The following is a 14,180-nucleotide window of genomic DNA, read 5'->3' on the forward strand; positions in this document are numbered from 1 at the left end:
TGTGTTGCTGTGCTGCTGAATTAGTAATGTTAATGGGAGTAATGAGGCATGACTGGAAATACAAGTTGAGCAACTGCATGAGCAGAATATTTAAATGAGTTTGGGCTTTTGCTTTTGTGTCTTGGTAATTGTAGAAACTAGGAAATCATTGTCTTTTAGTAGCTAAATTGACTTGAGGCCATTTTTTTCTGTGCTTTAGTTCTTGTAAAGAGCGTCGGTGAAACCTGCCACATGGTCCCTCCAACAAACCCCAAGAGGGTTTTCGAGGTTCATCTTTGGACTTTACACTCTCGCACAATACAGCGTTGATGGTTGGAAGCGTGGGAGGAACATAAATCCAGTTCCTGATAATTAACTAGCACCCTCAGAGCAGACACAGCGTTTTCACCAAGTATTACCTTCTAATTTTAGCGGCGGAAGACAATGGGGAAATTCAGCGGGAGGATGTCAGTGCAAATTCAACCATCTGGACATTCTCGCATACTGGTGGGAGGGTGATGATTTATTTTCAGCCACCTCTCGAGTTGAATAAGAGACGCCTACTGCTCGGAAGAAAAAAAAATCCGCAGAGAGGAAGAGATATGAGAGAGGCTTTTGTGAGCAACAAATCCCAGAATTAAGAGCCATCTGAAAGGAAAACACCGCCCAGGCTCTAATTACAACTCAAAAGACAGGAACATATAGCCATGTGTATGCAAAGGCCCCAGACACAAATACTATTATTATCATCATGGTGATTATTTCAGCAGTGAAGGCAGCACATTAAAAGTAAATGGATGATTGAGTTACACTTTGAAAGACTGAACTCTTGCTTTGTTTTGATGTTATCCAGGATGCAAAAAGATGATTTATGTGACGCTTTGAGAATAATATCAGTCATTTGTCACAGAATTTCTCATGTGCAATGGATCCGTCTCTATACCATGATCTGATCCCCAGCTGCTCTCACGTCCACTAGATGGCAGTATTACCTTTGGCCTTTTAACGCCAGCAGGGCAGATCAGCAGCAACACAAACATCCGGCATCTTTCTCTCTGCATTTAGAGCATTTTTTTTTCTCTTTTAGTAAAGCAAACAAGACGCAGTGTTGAATAACCTTGGAAAAAAGGACGCCCGCTTCTCATGCCATAAATCCAAGGTGCCTCTCAGCACACTTTGTGATCCTCACTCACGATAATCACACGTGTCGGCTCGTGCCGCCACAAACTTTGGACCTGATCCATCTAATTAACAGATTCAGATAACTGTCGGACTGAGGAGGCTCAGAGACAACCCAGGAAAAGTTAGGCACTTGGTAATTTCGGCGGTGGAGTTGATCAAAAGGCATTTGCAGAGCAGCATAACACTTATGGCCATATGAGTCTTAATGCAAATGATGCCCAGGAAATTGTGCAGGAAAGTGGCATAATTACAAGCCATTGAAAGTCCATTGTCATTCCTGTCTGAGAGGTCTCTCTTGAAAAATCAGGAGCTGATGGAAACCCCTCTAAGTACCTGTGATAGAGCCAGAGGGGGGAAATGACTGGGCCTGGGCTGCCATTATGCCATGGTAGCGCAATTATATCCAATGATTGGCAGGAGCATAAATTAGCCTCCGTCTTCATGGTGTGGTTCACTTTTTGTTTCCAACCAGTGCTGAGGTGACTCTTTTTCACACGGTGGAAAAAAAAAAAAAAAGAACAGCTGTAGCGCTTTCTTTAGACAACCGTTTTCAGTGGAAAAACAAGACATTATTTCAGTTTTCCTCTGTAATTATTCCCTTTAGTACCCCAGTTTATTTCTCCGCCCGATGCAAATGCATCCTCTTGCGGCCCAAACACCAGAGATTCATGTTTGTGGTGGGAACTGCAGAGCACCAGCTGTCCTTTAAAAAGAGACAGCTAAAAAAAAAAAAAACCCACACAGTTGATGTGAAATGTCTTCCTCCCTACTCGTCCCCAATCATCAATAATTCACCGGCTTCGACATTTGAACTAATTATGGTGCACCAATGGCCTATTTGAGCAGGGTCCTGTCAGATGAAAGCTAGGTCCTTCCTGTCAGCGGTGCAGGCAGCAGAATGAAGCGACAGCAGCGGCGGCTGAAGCCATTAAAATGAATGGAAAGCACCTCTAACAATCATACACCTCTGACACAAACAGGAACTGCTGCCTCAAATACACACACACTTTAACACTGGGCTTTGCTGCCTCACACACACTTCCAGATGTACAACACTGACACACACGAATAACAAAAAAAAAACATGAATTGCTGCCTCACACACATCTACACTCACATAGACATACATAAACATGATGTGCTACAGTACCTCACACACACCTAAACACACACACACACACACGCGCACACGCGCACACACGCACACACACACACACACACACACACACACACACACACACACACACACACACAGTGACGTGCCTGCCACCTGTGTGGGTTGTTTGGCCTCCTCATCCAGACCTCTCTGGTTTTAATTAGCCTGCTGCTGAAGTGTTTTCCTTTTTCTATTCTCTGAAGGGCGACGATAACGGCTAGAGCCGAGATGGAGGCTCTCTGCTGGTTTGGTTCATTAGAGAGAGCATAATGACCCTGCAATCACAACACCAAGAAAATACCTACCCTAATACTTATTCTCCTCCTAATGGTTTATACCCTGCTTTGGCTTTTGTCGTCAGTGCCTCAACAACTGAAATCATTTAAAGGAATAATCATCATCATGTAAGAAATGAGTATTAAAAGTTGAGTCATTTTTTTTTTGTCTAATATGACCCAAATGTGTTTAACTGATAAAAACGAAAACTATACAGTAAACCGTTCTCTAGCCAGATGCCACATAAAAGAATAGTTTGATGTTTTGTGAAATACATTTACTTGCTTTCTTGCCTAGAGTTAGCTGACAAGATTGATACCACCCTTGTGTCTGTACGCCAAGTATGACGCAGAGCCAGGGTGGGGTTTGCTTAGCTTAGAATAATGACTGGAAGTAGGGGGAAACAGTAAGTCTCTGGCCCTGGCTCCGTCTAAAATCTTTAAAAATCTGTGTACCAGCATTTCTTAAGCTCACAAATTAACTTGCTAGTCGTTTCTCCCCGTTTGCAGTCTTTATGCTAAGCTAAGCTAACAAACCACCTACTGGATCTAACGTCATAATTAGCGTACAGAAACAAAAGTAGTATTGATCCCCTCATCTAACCCTCATCAACGTCATTTATAGCAGAAACAGGAAGCGGGCTTCAGCAAAAATGCTCTAATACCAAAGTACGCTACCTGGTAGACAGAGGGATTAGCAAACTAGCTGGCTGGTGAACGTACTGGAGCATTTAGCAAATCCAGAGCCTGATATTTCCTTTAGGAGTTGGTGGAGCTGCCAGTTAAAATAGCTCACTAACATCAAGCGGTGAGGAGTTCAAGACGTCCTGTACTTAACACGACTGAAGCGGCTATTTGGATCATCAGGTTTCAGTGGGAGATACAGCGGGGTGTCATCAGCGTAGCAGCCAAACAAAACGATATGGATTATGCAGCTGAGTGGGAGTATGAGGAGGAGGATGAGTTGGTTATATAGGAAGCTGAATTGGAAAGGTAGGAGTCGAGGCTTTCCAAAGCTGGATTTGGGTCGACAGCATAGAAATGTGGTTTTCTGTGTTCGTAGCGGCAGGGTGAAGCAGCGGGGGTGCTGCCGAGGGTTTATTGATATCTTAAGGTGAAGCAGCACAGATGAAAATAGTGACTCTGGTTTTAGTGTTGAGAAGTAATAATGGCATCTTGCTTCTATAACTACTGCACTATCTTACACAATAGCTAAATGCACTGAAAACGACCTATGTTTATATGTGCCAGACAAGCACAGCAGGTATAAAAAGCAGTCATAACACTGAAAGGGTTTGTATTTGTGTCCATATTGAACATTTTCCACAGTATGTTCACCTTAATGCGGTGTCAAGCATTACAGCACTGACATTATGAGGATAACAAAGGATTGTTTTGCCGCTGAAACATCTGTAATCTTCCATCGACAAGTGTTCAACAGCAGAGTGTGTGTGTGTGTGTGTGTGTGTGTGTGAGAAATATCCCAAAGATGAACCTGCTGCTGGGTAATTCCTCCAGCGTGTGTTCATGTTCATAATTACGACAAAGAATCAATCACCCATCCCAGCACACACTTCAGTGCATCTGACACTATGAGTAGCTTATGAAACACATTTGTCTGTTTATGGTAAAAATGATATAAATCTGGGTATATCGATGCTACATCTTTATTCATTTGCCATATTTCTCTGAGTGTGTTTGATAGTTTTATTTACTGGTAGTTGTATCATCATTATTCTTTATCTGCCTCGGGTTAGTTAAAGCAAGCAAAGCCCCCCACAGACACCCAGCTTAACTAATCTATTAGAGAGAAATGTACTGCAGTGAATGGATTCATGGTTTAAATAATAGGCTGTTGTTCTTCGGAGGAGAATGTGCAGCTCTCACGAACGAGACTAATTAAAAAGAAAATGATACAAATGAATCTCTCTTTCACACAAAAAAAGAGGACCGAAACAAAGAGGTGCTAAATGTGCGTGGGACTAAGGAATTAGACGAGTCTGCAAAACCTCGCTCTACGCTAACGCACAGAAACTACGGTATGGTTATGGATAGGGGACGATCGTGGTTGTGACAAATAATCCGTGGTTCAACATTTGGGAAATACGCTTAATCATCTTTTTGGGAGCGACTAAACTGACTTGCTGGACGTGTTTACCCAGGATACCTTGCGGGTAGACCTGCCCCTATTCTGCTTCTTGGCTCACCCCCACAAAAGCCATTTTAAATGTTTAAAAGTCTTTTGCATGAAAACTTAAAGCATGAAGTAATAATTTGTTTATGACTTGTTGTTAATTTGACAGATTTTAAGTGTATTACATATTTGGCGGCAACTAAATGGATAAACGAGCGGTTTTACCAGCACATATTTTGCCCCGACAGTGTTTCTTCCATTTTCGTCTTGCGGTCTGCACATCCCTGATATTCTATTTATATTCCGATATATTAATAAGTATATAAGTGTATAAGTATCATTACTCAATCACAGTATATATTATTCTGTGAACAGTGCAGGCAAAGTCAGGTGCTGGCAGGATGACGGCGAGCGGAGCCACCCACACGGACCGTCATTTTGGCTCTTCAGAAAACCTACAGGTGACTTAACGTAGAAGTTATGAGTAAACAGAGGGACATGCACAGGGCTGTAGCCAAATCCGGACTGCATATACTTATCTAGGGCATGTGGGAAGATTTGAACACAATGGCATTTTCACTGGATGTAAATCACGAGGTGTGACTCTGCTTTGTCAGATGACAAAGTGTATCACAACATCCACCATCCGGCTGTTTTCAGACTGCGGATTTTCTGTAAGTTATTTGCCTCCAGCAGTGCTGCCCGTGCACTAACACACCTGATATGAATCTAGGACATCGTGTGTTCGAATCTACCTCAAAAAAAAGAAAAAAAAAGTTGAATTATATAAACCCTGGCACAGCGTTGACTCTGTTTTTACACTCTCAGGAGTGCTGATTCCTGTGCCGCGTGTTCTGCCCGTCCAAGTCGCTTCTCCAGGTATATCTGAACACCTCGCTCCTTTCATCGCCCCTGGCAAAGCTGCCCGCTATCACATAATTAAACAAGATTCATATCATCACATAGCATAATTCTGTGTGGGCTGATGGTGAATGTTGCTATAGCCAACTCCCTCCCCTCCCCCTTTTGCACCAGCCCACTCGCGCAGCAATTGAGAAACTGGCATGGCTAAATATACAGAAAAAGACAGAAAAGTAGTGTGGGTGTGAAGATGTCCTCAGTTGAGTGGCCCAACTCGAGCCACTCAGAGAGCCAATTGTGAGAGCACTTCTCGATACATTGCAACGGACGTTTGTGACTCAGGTGTAACTGGTTTTCCACGGAGTCAGACTTACATGCACGATGAAAGGTTAATGAAAGATTTCACCTGGCTGCACGTTCGTATTCACTTGTAGCAACATGCAGTGAAATCATTTCCAAACTAATTTGAAGACTGAGTGTTATTTACCATGATACATTCATAAAATGAAAAAAGGAGGGAGGCACATTCTTTGTGGTCACAGCCATTACACTTCGGCGTGTTAATAAGCTCTGTCGATGATACGAGGCCCCACAATAACTTACATCACAGCTTTTAATCAGCTTTGTCTGAATTTAAATGCCAGCAGAACTTTGCAGAATGTGAATAATTATGTTTGCTACAAAGATAATATGTCTCCTTCGTTCCTAGTATGATTGGGCTAAGTGCGGCGTGAAGCATTTGAGAACCTCCGCCAACGCTGAACAGCTCTCTAACTTACACCCAAAGAAATCCCTCCCAACACTTCAGACTCAAGTTAAACTTGGCCTCTGCAAACTTATCCCAAACTTTTGGAATCAAGTCTGTATTTAGTTTGTGTGTGTGCGCATGTGTGTGTGTGCTGGTTTTATAATAATGGCTACAAGGTGATAATCATCTAGTGGCAGAAATCCCAGATCTGGATCACCACCAAAGGCGAATCAATTGTTGCTGTGTCCAAAGCCAATCTGTCCACTGATATCCACTGAAGTACGTTCATACGAGTCGGAAACATAGCATTTCAATGTGGATACAAGAGCTAACTTTGCTCCAGTGGAACATGCTATGAAAGCTGCAAACCTGTGGCTCCTTTGTAGAAGCCAGATGGTTTTGTGACATGCAGAAGGTGAGCTGTTTCAGCCGCAAAGAATAGTGCCGAGGTTCCCTTTTGGCATGCGTATAGCATTATTTGAGTGTGAAATGTAAAGAAGCTGAGAATTGAACACAGAAGAAAAGCAAGTTATCAGTAGATTTTGGGTTCCACATAGCAGGAATTCACCGAATGCTCGAGTGCTTTGGTAGATGAAATCCAAATATGCGTGGCCAGCTGGAAACGAGGGGAGCACCGAGAGAACAGGCTGTGAATGAAGAAGTTATTTGCTGTCATATACTGTCACATAATCGTATCCACTGTGTGGTTAAATATGAAGTCCACCTAAAGGATGCTAGCCGCATCGTTTCAGCTTCATGACCTGCGGTGAGGACATATTGGCAGAGTCCTACAAAATATCCGCCGCTGCTCGGTCACTTGCGCCGCGTGTTCAAGGCATTATGGGATGATGTACCGTCAGCGCAGAGGGCTGATGGGAGACAGTCGCGATCGCCCTCTTCTCATTAGACGCGGGGCTGTCTGTGCTCATTAGGCCGGCGGCAGCGCAGTGGGGATCTATTCTCCTGAGGTGACCAAAGGTGCTTACACAGACCTTCCAAGTCTCAGTAATGATGCCCCAGACCTGTCACTCTTGCCACAAGACTGACATGACCTTTTTCCTAGCTCATGTGCCGAAAGAAGAAGAAGAGAAATAAAAAATCCTAATTTCACAGGATGAGGCAAGAGAAGTCCTATTTTCGCCCCCAAATTTGCCCAGTTTTACATCAGCACGCAAACTTTGCAAGCGGTCGGTTCACTTTTCACAAAAAAGGTAAACAAAGGCTTCTTCCCGTGAATTTATTGGCGATCCAAAACGATTGCGACCCGGTTTTTAATCTAAGCACAAAAGCCCAGGCCTTGCCATTAAGACCTATGAAATAAAGGCACGCTGAGCGGCGACAGAGCGGCTGAATAGATGTCTGGAAGCAATCTATGAAAGATGGCGGATCAATAGCCGCAACATAAAATGGGAGATGAAAAGATGTCTTTTAAGGCTCATGAAAAGGGAACTTGTCGGAGGGCGTTTTGTTCAGCTTTCCATTTTTAACCTCAATCATCTGAACACAGCGTACATGAAAGGGGAAAGTGGTAATACTGGAGCCTACTGGGGCTTTCTTCCTCTGATGTAAAGTGCCTCTAGGACTCTTATGTGACCGTATGGGACATTGCATGAACCGCATGTTTAGCCCAGTTAACGTTTCTTTGTTTATACACAGACGAGTATGCTGACACAGCCTGCTGTAAACCAGAAGCCTAAATGATTCTTAAATATTAATGAGATCACATCAGTCCTAAATTGCATTACAGACGCGTTGTAAAACGATGTGGTCAGATCCAGTCCTCACAGGGGCCTTTTCCAAACAAAGCCTGATTGTAACGTAACCGCATGACGCGCCAATTTCGCCCCACACGAGCTCCAACATACAAACGAGGACGAGATACGGCGAAGACATACATTAATCCTCGCCAGATTGGGGGACTGTATGAATTATGCTAAGAACCTTATCTGTTATTTCCCCTGATCTCCTGCTGGGTGAATTGATTGCGTTTTTGGTCTTAATCCGCAGCATGCCATGCATCTCGGGAGACAACCAGGGAGCCATCTTGAATAAATAGAATTTGGACTTGACAAAAGCCACCTCCAGCTGAGCAATGAGAAAGCATCCTCTCACCGCTGCTCGTCCCCTACTACGCTGAATGACATTAGGAAATAGCCAGCCGCTGTTTACACGGGAGTGATGCTTTGATTTTCCGTCGCTCGCTTCGGCTGCACTTTCTCTCCGAATATCATTTGCGTGCACGACACTCATAAGGATGGATAAGCCCATTTTGGAAACATCTCTGTGCAGCCAGAGAGGGTGTTTTAATGAGATTAATTAGATCGCTTATGAGTGATGGTCCTCCACCAATTACCTGGGCCATAATACCGTTTTCCTCCACCCAGGGCGTCGCGCTCTGCCGAGCGGTGCCAGCCTTCTGCGATGCAGTTTCTGCAGCAGGAAATGATTAATCATCTCATCACCATCCCAAGAGATAATATGACAATAAAAGACAAAAGCCTCTCATCGGCTGTGGCTCTTTAAAGCCAAGAATTGCTTCCTAAACGCCAACTCCGGAGTTCAATTAGACGATACGGGTGCAGCCTTTTTTAGAACACAAGCTCTCTCGATGTTGTAACGCAACACTGTAGAGGTCTGACCGGAGGTCCATTCCTTCTCTATAATGAGGTTCTGCAGTTCACATTCCACCAAATGACAGAATATCAGAGGTGCTTTGGCAAGACAAGAGACCGTGCCGTTGCTGTTTTTCACCCCCGAAGGAGAGCAGCGGGGTTTCGACCTCCCTCGTGTCTATTTCCTTTTCCTTGCTGAAGGGCAGGGAGGGTCACAGACACAGAGGGATCACAGCGGAGAATATGGCAGCCAGGAATCAAACCACAGCAGGATCCAGCCACGGATTGGAGAGCCGGCGGCTGCACGCGGCGCACTGTGCAGGCTTTTATTGGCCCTTCTCCATCACACCTGTCACACAAGATTGGGTTTGTGGAAGCGCTTCCTTCAGCTGAAAAGGCCAAAGTAGATTATGGGCGCAGGCGAGACTGAAATGGAATAACCAGTGGAATGGCGCCAAATATAACGCCTTGCTGTCTGAATGCAAATCATGATTGAATTATGAATGATTTGTTTGGTTTAGTGTCAAGTTTTTGCCTGATTGGAACAACTTTTCAAACATTTTCATGTCACAGACCCCTAAAAAGACACATTTTGTCACACTTTTTTTGGAGTGGGGGGGGGTTAATGAAACCTGCAATTACAATAATCATTATTACACCTAATGTAATGTCTGTAATTAGAGAAGTTTCTATGGAATTGAGTTACAGCGATATTAATCTATTTCTCAATTTGCTGTAGACCCCCTGGAGCCCTGTAAAAGGCCCCTGGAGGTCCTCTGACCCACATTGAGAAGCACCGTTCCAACTGTTAGCGTGATCGGAGATGTATTCCTCCTTTCTTCTTTTTATATGTTTGTGTTTTCTCTGTACTCTCTGGCTGCCCTAACCGGTCCCAAATATATTATTTCATTTAGCACTGTAGCTTTTTAGCCGAATGTTGTATTCGTTTGGGATTATTTTAAGATGCGGATTAATAACATTTGGTGCTCTGGTGAGGCGGTGTAGCTAGCAGAGTGAGATCATGGGTCAGAGGTGCGTTGGATCTTAGTTGACAAAAACTGTGCTTACACAAGAGTTCTATTTGATTGATTTCTCTCTATGAGCCCTCTACAGCCTTGTATGCGGTAGCCTTGCTAGCTTGTCTACGTGTACTGAAGGAGGTTACCAGATGAACACCGTCGTCCTTGGAAAGTCCACAAATGTTATTCAACTCTTTTTTACTTTTTCACAATTTTGTGATTTGAACAATTCAGACATTTTCAAAAGCAAAAGTGACAATTGAGAGAAACAAATGGGAGATTTGTAGCGAGCTGACCTTCCTCTGATCCAATCTCTCGTCATCGCACATTCGACCGCATGTTGTGTTTCGGTCGAGAACGCAATACGTTTCAGAGGCTTAAGTCCCAGCTGTGTTTTGAATTGGTTAATTTTGCAGATACACACAAAAGACTTAGTCTAGTTAGTTGAATCAATTCATTGTTGGTTTTGGTCTATTCATGGGATTCGTTGACAATAAGGAATATCACCAGATTTGATATGACAGGGTCACTGCTGTGGGGTTTTGCCCTGCACTTCCATTTGCTTGGATTTTCTTCCAATGAAGCCATTTTCATTTTCTTTCCCTATTGTCACTGCACTGTGATTTACTAACTATATGTAGTTGTTTCCGCTAGATATTTTCTCAGCTAATTTTGGCCATGTGACGTTCGGAGTACGCTGTGTTGCTATGTAACCTGTTGAAACGTCTTTGCAGCAGTAGCACGGGGGTAAAAGACGTTGATTGCACTTGATGGAAAAAGTGAGCTTTTGCTCTAAAGAAAGAGGGTGTGCGTGTGTGTGTGTGTGTTAGATGGAGAGCAAACACCCAAACCTCGGCGGCCGTCGGTCGGTGTTTGAGTCCGTCTTTATTACTGTCATCACCAGCGGAGGTAATGTTTTTCCTCTGGGTTGATAGGTTGTCCAACGCAAACAGTGTCACGCGGCAGCAGCACTGCTCTTTACCCAGCAGACCCTCTGGGAAGAACATGAGATGTCTTCATCTGGGCGCTGCCTCATTATGGCTCCATCTGACTGACACACACACACACAGACACACAGACACACAGACACGTACACACGCACACACACACACCACTTCCTCGCTCTTCCAATATGCACTTCTCCCCCAACAAACACACGCTTTATTTGTGTAACGCACAGAAAAACACTCGGCTACATTTTTGCACTACTTTCCCTCCTGGCTCACTTTTTCTCTCCCGTACACACACACACACACACACACACATATGCACATACACTTTTTGGGTGTAATAAAACAGCAGATCAGAGTCATTGGCTGCTGACAGGGACTGACACTGAAACCTGCTGTTGTTGGAAGGCTGCCTGGGAGATGTTCATTACTCACAAAGCTTGTCGGTTTGGACAGGAGAGGAACAACGGTCTTATTAAGTGGAGACCTGGAGCAGCCGTAGGGGAAATACACACACGCCCACGCACACACCCACATGGGCTCCGAGAAAGTTTGAAGCTGTGGCTTCAACCGAGCGCTCTCATAGGCTAAGAGAAGTTGAGGCTGCCAGAAAAAATGTAAAACTTTCCGGTGACGGCGGAATTTGCTGAGTTTGGAGTTTGACACGGCTGACAGACAGACAAATCGTGACATGACGACATCGCAGACGTCGACTGCAAAGCCTCAGCACCGAGAGGGGGGAGTCAAAATATGCTGCGGAGGAATTTGACGGCCTCATTTTCACAGGAGCCTGCTGGTATTGATTGGAGTTTCTCATGTCTGTCTGGCTCATTGTATAACTCTCACAAGAAGAGATTCAATATTCCCGACATTGCTGAACCTGAAGCCTTGTTTCCATAGTAACTCTGCTCTCCGTCTCTCTAAACATAGCCCTCCTGACTGACTTTAGCTCGGCTCAGATCATCAAGCACAGCTGAAGAGGAGGAAGATGCGTGGACATGGACAATAATGTTCCTGACTTGAGGCGATGAAACGATTTGCTAGCTTGTCAGAACAACCAACGTCTTGGTGTATTTACAGTCCGACCCGTGGTTAGAGCCGCAGAGGAAAAAGAAGGCACCATGAAACAAGATGAAAATCGGCTTTTATTTCACTAGTGAGCGTTCATCTATCTCCCAAAAAGTAAGAATAACAAGGCGCCACCTGTTGAGGGAGTCCATGGGGACACTTGGTAGTGTTCTTTGCCGTGCGGTTTTAATCACAACGCCCCCAATTCATCGCTCACCTGCTACTTTTCACCAAGTTTGCAAAATCTAAAAATAGCAGCGTCTCTCTAAACAACCTGCTCCATTTCAGCCTCGAGCAAAAGGGGGCCGTCATAAATCACAACTAGCTCACTTGTGACGGTTCGGGGACATGATGGGAGTTGGCTGAGGTAGCGTTTGATGCAGTCGTCGATGTTTTTAGGTAAATCTCCACAGGGGAGTGCAACAGCTGATTTTATTGGAAAGTGAGGTGGGAAGGAAATCTGTTTTCTTTTAACCCCAATCCGTCAAAACAAACGGCATTTCTTATACTTTAATGCGAGTGTTTGTCATTAAAGAATCATGATGCAATGTGATCCAAGAGATTTTACACCTATCCAACCCTTACTAAACCTTCATTTCATTTCTTGACGAAGAACCTGCTGATGTCTGACGCAACCTTGGAGGCTGCGGCGCTCTTCTTCATCTGGCTCCGTTCTTTGGCTTGCTGAGCCGTCCTCTGTGGAGGAAGAAAAAAAAAAATGGAACATGATGTAAGAGGTTAAATCTGCAGTCGACGCGGAAGAGAAAAGCGAGATCAATATATCGAGCATCTCTAGATTAAAGTGTCTGAGTGGTGGCATAAACAGCGAGAGGATCCCCTTATCTGAAAGAGCAGCTCTCCACATCAGTTTACGCACGTCGACATATGAAGCGTTTCCTTCCAAACTGACACCCACTCTGACAAAAATGCATTCTGGCGTGAGAGCAAAGCACATTTCAGGTTACAATGAAAAGCTTGAGATTTTATTTTTGAAAACCTCTGTTCTCAAATCAGTTCTGTTTTTAAGGAGTGGATTGTCTGTGATTATGAAATATTGACTGAAGAAGCTCAAGAAGGAAAATGTTCCCAAGGCAACCAACGCTATATATCAATATGTCATACAGGCACATCATGTGATGTTATTACAGGCAATATATTGCTTTGTGAGGGATGGGATGACTTTTGATCAATGTGTTTGACCATGTATCACATTACTGCCGTCACATGTGATCCTCAACATGAGTTATGATGCTTTCTTTTTATGTGGGGATAAAGGAGAGGTCCATCCACTGTGCACCTTAAATGTTAGACAAATTGCTTTTGCCCATTCGCAACACCAGCTTTTAGAGCCAAAGGGCGGCTCTAAAAGCTGGTGTTGCGCTTTTTTCGAGGTGCGGCGATGCGGGGTGTGCACGTACGGTTTTGTGGCAGACTGTGCAGAGTGTCTGCAGGTTATCCAGGGAGCACTGTCCTCCTCCGCTGTAGACCGGCCGGATGTGGTCGACCTGCCAGAAGTCCCCTTCGACCGGAGCACGGATCATCTCATTCAGCTAGAAGCACACACAGAATGAAATAGTGAGCACCCGCCCTAGATGTTTTCTCACACTGCTCTAACCTGCCAAAAACAAGCATCTATGCTAATTTTTTAGAACTGATGTGGTGTCTCTTGTAAAACTGAGCCTTCCTCAGAGTGCTAAAGTGACCTAAATTGTCAGTTTACAGCACACATACTCATCCATACACACAAAATCGTTCTTATTCAGCAAACCTCTGCACCGCAGGGGTACTTCTGCAATACACTTCACAGTAAAAGAGGATAACAACAAATAAGTCTCAAGGAGTACACATGACAGCAAGGCACATCAATCTACAGCAGGGAATAATGAAGGATAAGTGCAGAATAAGGTGTCTGATAAAGCTTTTAAATGCTGAGATTATTGTAAGCCTGCATGGTTGTGAGGATAAGACAATTTGATGAAAACAATAATTGCACTAAATCAATGACTATAAACTTTGACTTTTTATTATCCATCACCATCAGATGCCTCTGGTACAGCCATCTAAACCAGACAAATGTTATTGGCCTACATAATGGGCAGCTGCAGGAGGTACATGCAAGTTTGCCTGACAAAGACACTGAAATGAGGTTAAATAAACCAGAGGGAAGAACATATTACACAAGGATACATGGACATA

At 44.1% G+C, this 14,180-nt stretch overlaps 1 protein-coding gene across 2 annotated transcripts in view; it reads right to left on the reverse strand.

Annotated features, from left to right (window-relative positions):
- Positions 1 to 12,081: 12,081 nt before the first annotated feature.
- Positions 12,082 to 14,180, reverse strand: part of zranb3 (zinc finger, RAN-binding domain containing 3) — an 87,170-nt gene continuing 85,071 nt past the window's right edge. For both annotated transcript variants that reach the window (XM_083938308.1, XM_083938307.1), the window contains exons 21-22: positions 13,403 to 13,534; positions 12,082 to 12,680 (exon numbers count right to left, since the gene is read on the reverse strand). In XM_083938308.1, the coding sequence (XP_083794434.1) occupies positions 12,582 to 12,680; positions 13,403 to 13,534 (231 nt within the window). In that variant the 3' untranslated portion in view covers positions 12,082 to 12,581. The remainder of the gene's footprint in view (positions 12,681 to 13,402; positions 13,535 to 14,180) is intronic.

This window comes from Echiichthys vipera (assembly GCF_963691815.1).
Source record: "Echiichthys vipera genome assembly, chromosome: 23".
Classification (NCBI taxonomy): Eukaryota; Metazoa; Chordata; class Actinopteri; order Perciformes; family Trachinidae; genus Echiichthys; species Echiichthys vipera.